The 11,101-nt window shown below is 61.7% G+C and overlaps 2 protein-coding genes across 4 annotated transcripts in view; one reads left to right on the top strand and one right to left on the bottom strand.

Annotated features, from left to right (window-relative positions):
• LZTR1 (leucine-zipper-like transcription regulator 1) overlaps window positions 1-7,412 on the top strand; it is a gene marked incomplete at its 5' end in the record, with an annotated part of 14,954 nt that extends 7,542 nt beyond the window's left edge. The window contains 13 exons of the mRNA XM_015567251.1: window positions 670-871; window positions 1,278-1,433; window positions 1,809-1,919; window positions 2,305-2,397; window positions 2,553-2,648; window positions 2,729-2,894; window positions 3,117-3,286; window positions 3,394-3,550; window positions 4,351-4,477; window positions 4,569-4,718; window positions 5,353-5,458; window positions 5,546-5,626; window positions 5,876-7,412. Coding sequence (XP_015422737.1) covers window positions 670-871; window positions 1,278-1,433; window positions 1,809-1,919; window positions 2,305-2,397; window positions 2,553-2,648; window positions 2,729-2,894; window positions 3,117-3,286; window positions 3,394-3,550; window positions 4,351-4,477; window positions 4,569-4,718; window positions 5,353-5,458; window positions 5,546-5,626; window positions 5,876-5,992 — 1,732 coding nt within the window. The remainder of the gene's footprint in view (window positions 1-669; window positions 872-1,277; window positions 1,434-1,808; window positions 1,920-2,304; window positions 2,398-2,552; window positions 2,649-2,728; window positions 2,895-3,116; window positions 3,287-3,393; window positions 3,551-4,350; window positions 4,478-4,568; window positions 4,719-5,352; window positions 5,459-5,545; window positions 5,627-5,875) is intronic.
• A 661-nt stretch (window positions 7,413-8,073) lies between these two features.
• THAP7 (THAP domain containing 7) lies at window positions 8,074-11,004 on the bottom strand. 3 transcript variants are annotated; one of them, XM_006768852.2, is made up of 5 exons: window positions 10,681-11,004; window positions 10,441-10,520; window positions 9,857-10,012; window positions 9,205-9,345; window positions 8,074-8,798 (listed from the first exon to the last, which is right to left on the bottom strand). In XM_006768852.2, exons 1-5 carry the CDS (start codon window positions 10,927-10,929, stop codon window positions 8,234-8,236), a joined length of 1,191 nt encoding a protein of 396 aa, XP_006768915.1. In that variant the 5' UTR covers window positions 10,930-11,004; the 3' UTR covers window positions 8,074-8,233. The 3 variants fall into 3 exon arrangements, with proteins under 3 accessions (XP_006768915.1, XP_015422796.1, XP_015422797.1); XM_015567310.1 differs by lacking the exon at window positions 9,205-9,345; XM_015567311.1 differs by lacking the exon at window positions 9,857-10,012.
• Window positions 11,005-11,101: the final 97 nt, after the last annotated feature.

Below are 11,101 nucleotides of genomic sequence, written 5' to 3'. Positions count from 1 at the left end.
CAGTGGGTATCACACAGGGCTCAGGCAGGCAGGGCAGACCTGGGGAAGTGAGGGCATGGGCAGAGGCCAGGCACAACCAGACTGGGGAGGGCCCCTTGCAGACATGCAGGCTCTGGCCAGGTGGACAGGTGGCTGATCTGCAAGGGGGTCCTCAGGGAGGTGCCAGTATTAGGGGTCCGAGGCCTGCACAAGGGCTTGGGGGTACCTGTGGAGCAGGCTGAGGAAGGCGCATCTAGAGGGCAGAGGGCTGCAGGACGAGGAGCCCAGGGGTGACGGGGACAGGGTAGGAAGGAAACCATGGGAGACATGGCCACCAGCAGCAGCCAGGTGGGTAGTGGGTGACTCTGGTGGCCCTGTTGGGTTGAGCCTGTGTGGTGCCACCTTCCTTGCAGGCCAGCCCCCAGGCAGCCTCCCACCCTGCCTCATGCTTGCCCCCTTTGTGTCCCTCCCTCCCCCACCAAAGAGGTGTGCAGAGCTGGTTCCAGAGTGAAATTCGACAAGGGACCCTGGGCAAATGCACTGCAGGCCCTCGCTCGGCCGGGGAAGGTCTCCCAGGGGTTGCAGGGCACTAGGAAGACTGGGCCTGTGGTGGGGGCCTCGCAGCCCAGGTGGAGGCCACAGGGGAGCAGGAGCCCCTGCCTGGAACTGGTTCCTGTCGTGTGCTCCCAGGTGGACACGCATCCCCACTGAGCACCTGCTTCGGGGCTCCCCGCCGCCCCCCCAGCGACGCTACGGGCACACGATGGTGGCCTTTGACCGCCACCTCTATGTGTTCGGGGGCGCAGCCGACAACACTCTGCCCAACGAGCTGCACTGCTACGACGTGGACTTCCAGACCTGGGAGGTGGTCCAGCCCAGTTCGGACAGCGAGGTGGGCCCCGCCAGGCATCGCTGAGGGGGTCCGGGGCCCGTGGCCTGGGCTGTGTTCCTGACCCACCTGCTCCCACCTCCTCACACCTCAGGGTGTTCCTGGGGCTCCGGACAGCCAGCAGGAGCACGGCCAGGATGCCCTCAGCCTGGACCCCACCCTGGCCTGACTCTGGGGCCTGGGCCTCTCTGCCTGTTCTCCACTTGCAGCCCGTGGGCTCTACAATTCCTCTTCCCACCACGTTTGCATTGTGCTGAGGATGTTCTGGCTCCCAACTCAGCCCTCATCTGTGTGTCCAGTTCCCCCCCCCCCCCCCCGTCCCTACAGCGCTCTAGCTGAGGGTGGCGAGCAGTCTCTGGTGCCTGCCTGGCTTTTGCTGACTGGTTGTGCCCTGGGTGTCTCCCATCAGGTTGGTGGGGCCGAGGTACCAGAGCGAGCAGCTGCTTCTGAGGAGATGCCTGCCCTGCCCTCCGAGGACCGGGGCGGCTTCAAGAAGTCCCGCGATGTGTTTGGCCTGGACTTTGGCACCACCAATGCCAAGCAGCCTTCCCCACCGGCCTCAGAGGTGAGGGCCAGTGCCCTTGTTACCTACCGCTCCCTCGCCCTCTGAGGCCAGACCTGTGATAGGCCCATCTCAAAGGTGGGGAGACTGAGGCTCAGAGGGAGTGAGAGGAGGGCCAGAGCCCGTGCCCCGCTGGCTGGGCCGTGTCGCTGCAGCAGGTGAGACTGAGCACCGGCTGTGTCCACTCTGCGTCCCAGGGGCCCCGTCCTGCCCGCTCACCTCCACAGGCCCTGCCTCCGGCCCTGTGCCTGCAGCTGTGCCCCAGGCCCTGCTCCAGCCCCGCCTTCCAGGCCAGTGGTGCCATGTCCTTAGCCACTCTAGGCCGCAGCCAGCCCTGCCCCTCCCCACCTTGCTGACGTGTCCCCCCTCTCTATCCAGCTGCCCAGCGGAAGGCTCTTCCACGCGGCTGCTGTGATCTCGGATGCCATGTACATCTTCGGGGGCACCGTGGACAACAACATCCGCAGCGGGGAGATGTACCGGTTCCAGGTGGGGCTCACGGGCTTGCGGAGCAGGCGGCTCCCTTATGAGCTGACTCTGCAGGGAGGTCAGCCAGGGTGGACGGGCCCTGACGATGGAAACGGACCCAGTGGGTAGGGGCAGAGCTGGTCCAAGGGTGTCCAGAGCCAGGGCTGCGCGTGATGGGATGGCAGCCTTCCTGAGGAGCCTGGCAGCTGGGGTGGAGAGGGGAGCCTAGGCTGAGGCAGTCAGGAACCTCAGGCAGAGTGCCGCTGGCGGGGCAGCCAGGAGAGGCCTGGGAGCCACCGGGGCAGTGGAGGGAGCCAGGCTGAGCTGAGCTTGGCACTGGGGCCTCAGAGGGGGCAAAGCCAGGAGCACGGTGTCTTCCTTGGTAACACCTGGGCTCCTCCTGCAGTTCTCCTGTTACCCCAAGTGCACGCTCCACGAAGACTATGGGCGGCTATGGGAGAGCCGCCAGTTCTGCGACGTGGAGTTTGTGCTGGGTGAGGTGGGTGCCCTTTCTGTGGACGGAGGAGTGGGGCTTTGCACCCAGAGGGACGCTGGTGGCCCACTGGTGCTGGGGCCCCCGGGCCCCCGCGCTGGCTGGGCCTGTGTCCCTTGGGGAGAGAACCTGTGCCCTTCCCCCTGTCGTTCCTGCTGCAGAAGGAGGAGTGTGTTCAGGGCCACGTGGCCATTGTCACAGCACGAAGCCGCTGGCTCCGCAGGAAGATCGTCCAGGCGAAGGAGCGACTGGCTCAGGTGAGGTGCGGCCCTGCCTGGCCCTGCCTGGGCAGTAGCATTCATGGGGTGCCCTTAAGCTCCCCTTTCTCTTCCCCCAGAAGCTGGAGGAGGAGGCAGCTCTGGCTCCCAGGGAGGCCCCTGTTGTGCCTGTGGGTGGGGCTCGGCCACCCCTGCTGCACGTGGCCATCCGAGAGGCCGAGGCCCGGCCCTTCGAGGTGCTCATGCAGTTCCTCTACACCGACAAGATCAAGTACCCGAGGAAAGGTCCGCCGGGGCTGGGGAAGCAGGAACGGGGATGGTGGTGCCAGTGACCCTACTTGCAGGTGGGCAGCCCGAGGCTCGGAGGCCGAGATTCCCCGTGTGTGGTTCAGTTACGGAGCCGCTGCCTCCTGGCCCCAGCCCGCCCTTGTCTGTAGAGGAAGCCCGGGGCCCTGTCCTCCCCTCCCCCGCCCAAGGGCCCAAGGGCTCAGGGAGCTCTCCACGCAGGCCATGTGGAGGACGTGCTGCTCATCATGGACGTGTACAAGCTGGCGCTGAGCTTCCAGCTGTGCCGCCTGGAGCAGCTGTGCCGGCAGTACATCGAGGCCTCCGTGGATCTGCAGAACGTGCTGGTCGTGTGCGAGAGCGCTGCCAAGCTGCAGCTGGGCCAGCTGAAGGTGCCTCGTAGCCCACCCCGTCCACTGCTGCCAGCCCCTTGCCCGGTCTGGGGCCCCCTTGGGGCCGAGGCCTGACCCCGCCCGTCTGTCCGGCCTGTCTGTCCCAGGAGCACTGCCTGAACTTCGTGGTGAAGGAGTCCCACTTCAACCAGGTGATCATGATGAAGGAGTTCGAGCACCTCTCATCCCCCCTGATTGTGGAGATCGTCCGGCGGAAGCAGCAGCCACCGTCTCGCGCCCCCTCAGACCAGCCCGTGGACATTGGTAGGACGCCGCGTCCTTTCCCTGCCAGGGGCTGGCCAGGTAGCATTCATCTTGGTCAAGACTGGGAGCCATGGGATCACCTGCCAGGCTCTCAGGCAGGGGCGGAGGGGTGGGTGCAGAGGACCCCAGAGTGTCTCCCTGGTACAGGGGCAGGGGCAGAGGGAGGCAGTTCAGGCTCAGTTAAAGGAACAACGGCCAACCCACTGGGCTTTCCACCGTGGGCGTGTGCCTGCGGGCAGGGAACCTCCTGAGCCCATTTCTGGAGGTGACACGGGGCACCTCTCTGGTAAGGGTGCCTGCCCTGCCTGACATCAGGTCTGAAAGCCTCTGAAGTGGGCGATGTGCTCAGCGTCACAGTGATTAGTCACCAAGCTTCGCCCCTAGGGCCCAGTGAGGGGTGAGCACAGCCTGCAGACCTCAGATGCTCCCACTGCCTCCTGCCCCCCTACCCCGGAAGGGAGGACACAGGCTCCTTTATCCCCGTCTCTCTCTGGGGCCTGTGCTGACCCTGGTCACTGCCCCGGGCAACATAGGGTGTGCCAGGCCCGAAGGAGGGCTCAGTGAGCTGAGTTTGGGAGATTCGACTCTGGGGGTGGGCGGGCCTGAGGGCTGTGTGTGGAGCTGAGGACAGGGCCTGATGGTGCCTCGAGGGCCAGAATGAGGCCTCTTGCCTGGAGGAGGTTCATTCAGGGCGGCAAATGGGCAGATGTGCAGGAGGAAGTGCCCTGAGGCCCGAGTCAGGAGCAGGGTCTACTAAGGGGCAGGAGGTGCCTGCTCAGGGTCCCTCCATGCCCCTCCAGGCACATCTCTGATCCAGGACATGAAGGCATACCTGGAGGGGGCCGGCGCGGAGTTCTGTGACATCACCCTGCTGCTGGATGGGCACCCCCGGCCAGCCCACAAGGCTATCCTGGCTGCCCGCTCCAGGTGGGTGAGGGTGCAGCTCCCAGGCGGGGCGGGCCCAGGCAGGCCCTGGCTGCATCCGCTAAGAGCCAGGCCTCTGCCGCCCCGTCTGCAGCTACTTTGAGGCCATGTTCCGGTCCTTCATGCCTGAGGACGGGCAGGTGAACATCTCCATCGGGGAGATGGTGCCCAGCAGGCAGGCCTTCGAGTCCATGCTACGCTACATCTACTACGGTGAGGTCAACATGCCTCCCGAGGACTCGCTGCATCCTCACCCCCGAGGGTGCTCCCAGGGCATCGCCGGGGCTCGCAGCACCCACCTCGGGCGGCCTGGCTGGCTGGTCTTGGCTGGGTGATTTCCCAAGGACTTTTGGTGCCTGCTGCTCTCTGAACTAGTTGGTCATGCGGCACGGAGGGGTTTGTAACCAGGAGGGACAGTGGGTTCTTGATCTCATGACTGGAGTAAGGGGTTGGTCATTGCTATGTGACAGGCGAGCAGATGGACAGAGTGATTCCTGGTCACGGCACTTCAGTGGGGGTCTGAACCTGGGGTGCGAGGATGCCCTTAAGGGCTCTGGGAGACTGTGGCCAGTTCTGCAAAGATGCATATGAGTGTTTCCCTGGGTAGAGGATGCTGTGGTGTTTTTCTGAATCTCGATGGGTTTTTGACTCCTGAGTGAGTGGTCAGAGTGTGTGTAGAGATCAAGCCAGTTACCTGCCTGGACTGGAGCCCATGCCAGACTCTCCTGGTGGGGCAGGTCCCCGGGCCTGAGCAGGTGCAGTCTCAGGTTTTTTCTGACTCTGGCAGGCCAGGGCTCCAGGTGCTCTGTCCCCTGGGAGGAGGGTGGTGAGCGGGAGGATGGCTCCTTTGGTGACAGCTCCTTAACCAGCTCCCCCAGCTACCTGTTCGCGGCCCCCTACTACTACGGCTTTTACAACAACCGGCTGCAGGCGTACTGCAAGCAGAACCTGGAGATGAACGTGACGGTGCAGAATGTGCTGCAGGTAGTACACCTGGTGCCTGCCGGCCTCCCTGCACCTGGACAGGTGGGTGAGGGGTGGGGCAGCACCTCAACGAACCTGCCATTCCAGATCCTGGAGGCGGCTGACAAGACGCAGGCGCTGGACATGAAACGGCACTGCCTGCACATCATCGTGCACCAGTTCACTAAGGTCAGGCCCTGCTGGCTCAGCACGCGCTGCTCACCCCTCATCTTCAGGACCCACTCTCCATGGCAGCAGCCGTGGCCAGGTGGGGGGAGGGTGCCTGGAATCTTGCCATCTTCTGCAGCAGTAGGCCCTGGGGATAACCAAGCAGAGCCACCCACCCTCTGGCCACTACTCACCCCATCTTTGGAGCCCACCCAGCCCTCACATGAATCCAGTTCCATCCTGTTCTGGCCTTTTGGTCAACTCCCACAGGTCTCCAAGTTGCCTACGCTGCGCTCACTGAGCCAACAGCTACTGCTCGACATCATAGACTCCCTGGCCTCCCACATCTCCGACAAGCAGTGTGCAGAGCTGGGTGCCGACATATGAGGGCCCAGGCGGTGCCAGCCCACAGATGGAGAATGACGATGCCTGCCCTGCCCCCTGCAAAAACTGTTGGCAATCCTCAGGCCTGTGACAGTGGTCAGACCTGCTGGCCAAAAGACAGGGTGCCCAGAACCTCAGAAGAGAGCTGAGAGGACATGGGGGGCTCCAAATGCCTTGTTTCACAAATGACAGGTCTTGCAGGAAGTGGATGGTGAAACAGGCCCCCCAGGTGGCGTCCTCTCCTGGGATGGAGGCGTGGGTGGGAAGCTGGGGCTCAGTGACAATAGGAAGAGGCAGGATTCCTGGCCAGGGTCCAGCAGTGGGGAGAGCCCATCAGGGAGATGATTTTGGGGTCCCCATCTGACAGGGACCCAGCATGGTTGTGGAAATGGCTACAGTCATGTTGCGAAGGTCTCTCCAATGTGGGGGTCACACAGGCCCCCCTCACCCTCCCCAAGGTTGGTATAAGGGGTCCCTGGAGCTTATGCTGGGCACCTGTGATGGGCAGATGGATCTGATTCAAGATGAATTTTGGTGTGAAAGGCCCTGGGCCAGTTCCTAGCCCACAGGGCCACCCACTCTGGGTCTGGATTCCAGGGGGACTTCAGGATCCCACGTATCTGTGTGCCCATCCTTCTGGGCTGTGCCAAGAAGTCAGTAAAGATGCCCCCAGTCCCTGTGTATCCCTAAGTATTCTGTCACAGACATGCCTCCATTGAAGCCATAGCAGTGCTACCTACTACACACACCTTGCTGGTGTCCCCACCGGTGGGCTCTGGCTGGCCTTAGACTTTGGCCCTCCCACAGCCGTGGATTGGCCATGTGGCCCAATTGCTTGGCATTGGTCAGTCTTGCCTGATTCTGTCAGCAACTTCTCACCCCCACCTGAGGCAACATGGAGGAAGGGGCTGTGGCAGGAATCCAGGCTGACTTCTCCCTCCTGAGCCTAAGCCTGGGGTGCCTACATCCCCCATATGCTGCACCACAGGCTCCTGCATGGGCTGGAGATGCATCCTTTCCCATCCCCCCACAGAAGGCCCTGTGATTCCACCCCATGCGGAGGGCACCGTTCAGCCTCCTTTCTGGGAACAATCCCAGGGACCCTCTGCTCCAGCTTCCAGGAAGCCACGTGGGGGGAAACGATCTTTCTTCCCTGCCTCAGGGCTCACTTCCTCTGGCAGCACCTGCCACTCGGCCCTGCTGAAGAGCCTGGATGTAGGCGGATGGGGAGCCGCTGTGGCAGGTGAGCACCCTTAGGCAAGGCAGCCCATCCATAAAGGAGAACGAGCTTGGGGGCCCTGGGGGACAATCTGCACATCCTGCTCTGCAGTGGACAACTTGGGACCCTTGTAACTGGTCACTTGACTGTCTTTTCTAGACATGCTGTCAATAAATGAAGCCACATAAAAAGCAAATTTCAGAACACGGTGTGGCCATTCACAGGACTGGACAGCAGCTGTGCTCTTGGGGCTGTTGTGGCCAAGGCCCAGCAGGGAGATACCACCTGTGCGGGCAAAGTCGCCCCATGTACTGAGCTGTTTGCTATGATTACATATGCAGGGGAGTCTTCTAGATTCCAGTCAAGTTGAATTAAAATGGGGACACAGATTGAGGACGGGACTGCTGCTGTGTGCTCCCCCCACTTCTCCAGACCTCCAGGGACCAGAAATGTTGAGCCTTACTACTTGCCAAGCATAGCAGCCCCAGGAGTCAGAAGTTACAATTTTTGTCCTGGTTTTCAGATGAGATAGGCCATCTGAGTGGGGGCTGGCCTTCAAGCCAGGACTCGGGCTGGAAGCCTGTTGGGTCCTGAAAAGGAACTTTCTGGCTTGGGTTTTAGGAGTCTTTTCCAAGGAACCAGCTTGTGTTGGCACCTGTTTCAGTGCTGTCCCAGGCACTACTTACACTATCCCAACCCTAAGAGAACCCGTGGGGCATGGAGCTGCATGGGGAGGAGTAGGTAAGAGCTGGACTCTCTTATCTGCAGCCCAGAGCTTGGACTCCAGGCTCTGAGCCTTCTGGGGGCTGCAGCTATTGACTGGGGGAACAGGCCTGGCACTGAAGGAAGGGCCCCAGCCCTCAGCTGAACCAGATATAGGGCTTCCTAGAACCCACTTTATTATGGCATCTGGTAGGTCTGGTGGATGCGGCTCAAAGCAGGTCCCTTTCCAGGTGAATTCTGAGGAAGAGGCTGGAGCCCTGACAGGCAGCCCCCCGTCAGCAGTGGGTCCAGTGGCCCCTCACTCAGGTCATGCTGCTGCTCAGCTGCATGGCAAAGTCCTGCACATGTTCCTTCAGAGTCTGGCGGGCATCTGCCTGTGCCCGCTTCTCCCGCGCCCTCTCCTGCTGTAGTTTGGTGAGCCGCAGCCGCAGTCGCTGCTCCCGTCGCTTGCAGGCCTGCAGCTGGCGCTGGGCCTTGTCCAGGGCATCGAGTGCAGCCTCAGCCCTCCGCTTCCAGAGCAGGGCACTGCCCACCTGGTAGCTGTGCTCATTCTGGATGTAGGCTCCAGCGGGTGGTGGGAGGCGCAGCATGTAGGCTGAGGGTGAGACAGGCCGCGGCTCGAGAGGGGACGGCTGCCGCTCTGGCTCCCGCTCTGGTGAGGGCTGGGCGCTGCAGCCTGCTTCATCTGCTTGGGCACCCAGAGGCCCCAGGAGGTCTGAGAAGGGACTGCTGAGGCCAGGCTCCAGTCTCCCAGTAGGGGAGGCTGGCAAAGCAGCAGGTGCCGAGGCCTCTTCCACAGGAAAGCAGGTGACCTCAGCAGGTGGAGGTGGAGAAAAAGGAGTTGTGGGTCCTCGGCCCTCAGAGCAGCTGTGGGGAGAGAGACTGACAGGTCAGGCTAAGGGCTTGCCAGACCCCACTTCACCAGCCCCCCTGAACAGGAGCATCAGCCCGCTCCATAGGCTCAGGACCCTGTCCATCACTGCTGCTGGTTGACACTCTAAAGCAGGGGTGGGCAAACTTTTTGACTCGAGGGCCACAATGGATTCTTAAACTGGACCGGAGGGCCGGAACAAAAGCATGGATGGAGTGTTTGTGTGAACTAATATAAATTCAAAGTAAACATCATTACATAAAAGGGTACGGTCTTTTTTTTTTCAATAGTTATATTCACTTCAAACGGGCCGGATCCGGCCCGCGGGCTGTAGTTTGCCCACGGCTGCTCTAAAGCCTCAAAACTGGGATGAGTGGGGCAACCCCCACCCATAGCACATACCGCTTCCTGCATCGCCGGAGCCGGCTGACATCGGGGGGACCAGGTGGGTAACTGTGCCCCTTGGTCTTGGTTGTCCGGCGCAACTTGGTGAAAGACTCAAATATCGTGGGAACTGCCCCCTCCTTCAGCCTGTGATACCCACTGTTGGGGAAAGCAACCTGGATGAGATGGAGAATGAGCACGGCCACCCCCAGCTGACCTGCAGGGGATCAGGGCGAGCATGCCCGCCAGCACCCGGCAGCAGGCTCTCCAGTGCTAGCAAACAGTTAGTTTGGAGAATGCCAAGTTAGGCAGAGTTACACCAATCTCTTCCCTGCAGGGCTCCTCCAAGTTAAGGTGTGTGGAAAGGCTCCACCAGAACTGGGTTGACCAGCCAAAATGAATTATTTCATTTGTGGACCTGGTGGGAGGACTGGGGTCCTAAGGAACTCCTGCTGGAAAAGCTAATGTTTTCCTCTTGTGTCACTGGCACAGCCATCCCCAGGGGGTGGGTCTTACTGTCCTCATCTGCTGGAAGAGGAGACTGAGGTACAGAGCTGGGAAGAGACAGCGATCCCCGAAACCAGGTCTGCCTGCTTTCCTGCCAGGTGATTCAGGAATCTCCCCATCCGGCCCTGCAGACACCCCAATGCTGGCTGGCAAGGAGGCTCACCTGATTCCCACCAGCTCAAAGCAGTTCTCCTCGAAGTGTTTGGAGCAGAAGTAGATGTACTCGGATGCTGGGTCCCATAGGCCCTGGCCGCTGGGGTCCAGCCTCTGGCAATTGGCCAGCCACAAGCCTCGCCTTGGGTTGTCCTTTTTGGGAAGTCTGTGGAGCCACAAACCTGTGAGCCGCAGGCTTCCTGAAGCCCTGAGGCTATGCTGCCTACGTTCCCAGGATGGGAAGAGCTGGCCCTGCACATGCTGCCAGGAGACCGCCCTTCAACCCTAACAGGGAAGCACCGTCCCCCAGAGCACAGACGCGGAATCTGAGGCCTCCACAAGAGGCACAACGTGCTCAGCGTCATCTAGAAGGTAAGAGTCGCAGGGCAGAGAGTTCAAGGGTGGTGGAGGTGCGTCCTTCCTTTCCCGTCCGGACTCAATTCCTCCTAGATCGCCCGCTTCACCCCCTCCCACCCACCCACAAGTTCAAGCTTCGCCCCAAACAGAACGCGCATGTGCAAGTGTGGCTTCGCGCCAGCAGAAAAGGCACATGCGCACGTCAACCGGCGTGAGCCAGCACGCACGCGCGCTGACCTGTGGAAGGAGATGCCGCGATTTCGCGTCTCGCGCGTATCCCGAGTGCAGCAGCCGGCGGCGGAGCAGTGACGCGGCATCTGGGGAAGAGGCGGGAGCTTGGTCGTGGGCGGCTGTCCGGCCCGTAGGGGCCTCGAGCCCCCAGCCGCCGCTCCGGTTCAGGCGGCCCTGTCTTGCCGAGTCTCCCACTGCCGAGCCCCTTCCCAGCCCTTTCTCCGGGCTCCTGTCAGCGGCACTCACGGTCTCGCCATTGCTGAGCCGCCGGAGTCTCGCGAGATGGCGGAAGTTGGTACCATAGAGACGGAAATACGGAACGCTCGCCCGAGGGGCGGGTCTGGTCCCGGAAGCGGTGGGAGCGTGGGGTCGCAGCTGTGAACGATTCGTTCTAGGGTTCCCGTACGCCTTCGTCATCGCAAAGTCGGCCTCTCGCCTTTGCCCTTTTGTGCCTATTGGCTGTCGACCGTAGTGCCGTGGGGCCGGACCACGCATTCGCGGAGGCCCCGATTGCAAGAGAAACTTCAACGAAAAGGAGCCTGGACTCGAGTTCAAACCTGACAAAAACCAGTGCTCACTCCTGGAGAGGTGCCTCTAATTGGAAGGGCGGGCAGTGGGCAGTAATTGCGTTTTGGGAAATGTGATGAGCAGAGGCTCTGCTAGCGAC

The sequence above is a fragment of the Myotis davidii genome, unplaced genomic scaffold (assembly GCF_000327345.1).
Source record: "Myotis davidii unplaced genomic scaffold, ASM32734v1 scaffold223, whole genome shotgun sequence".
Taxonomy (NCBI): Eukaryota; Metazoa; Chordata; class Mammalia; order Chiroptera; family Vespertilionidae; genus Myotis; species Myotis davidii.
This window is presented reverse-complemented; position numbering and strand designations above follow the sequence as displayed.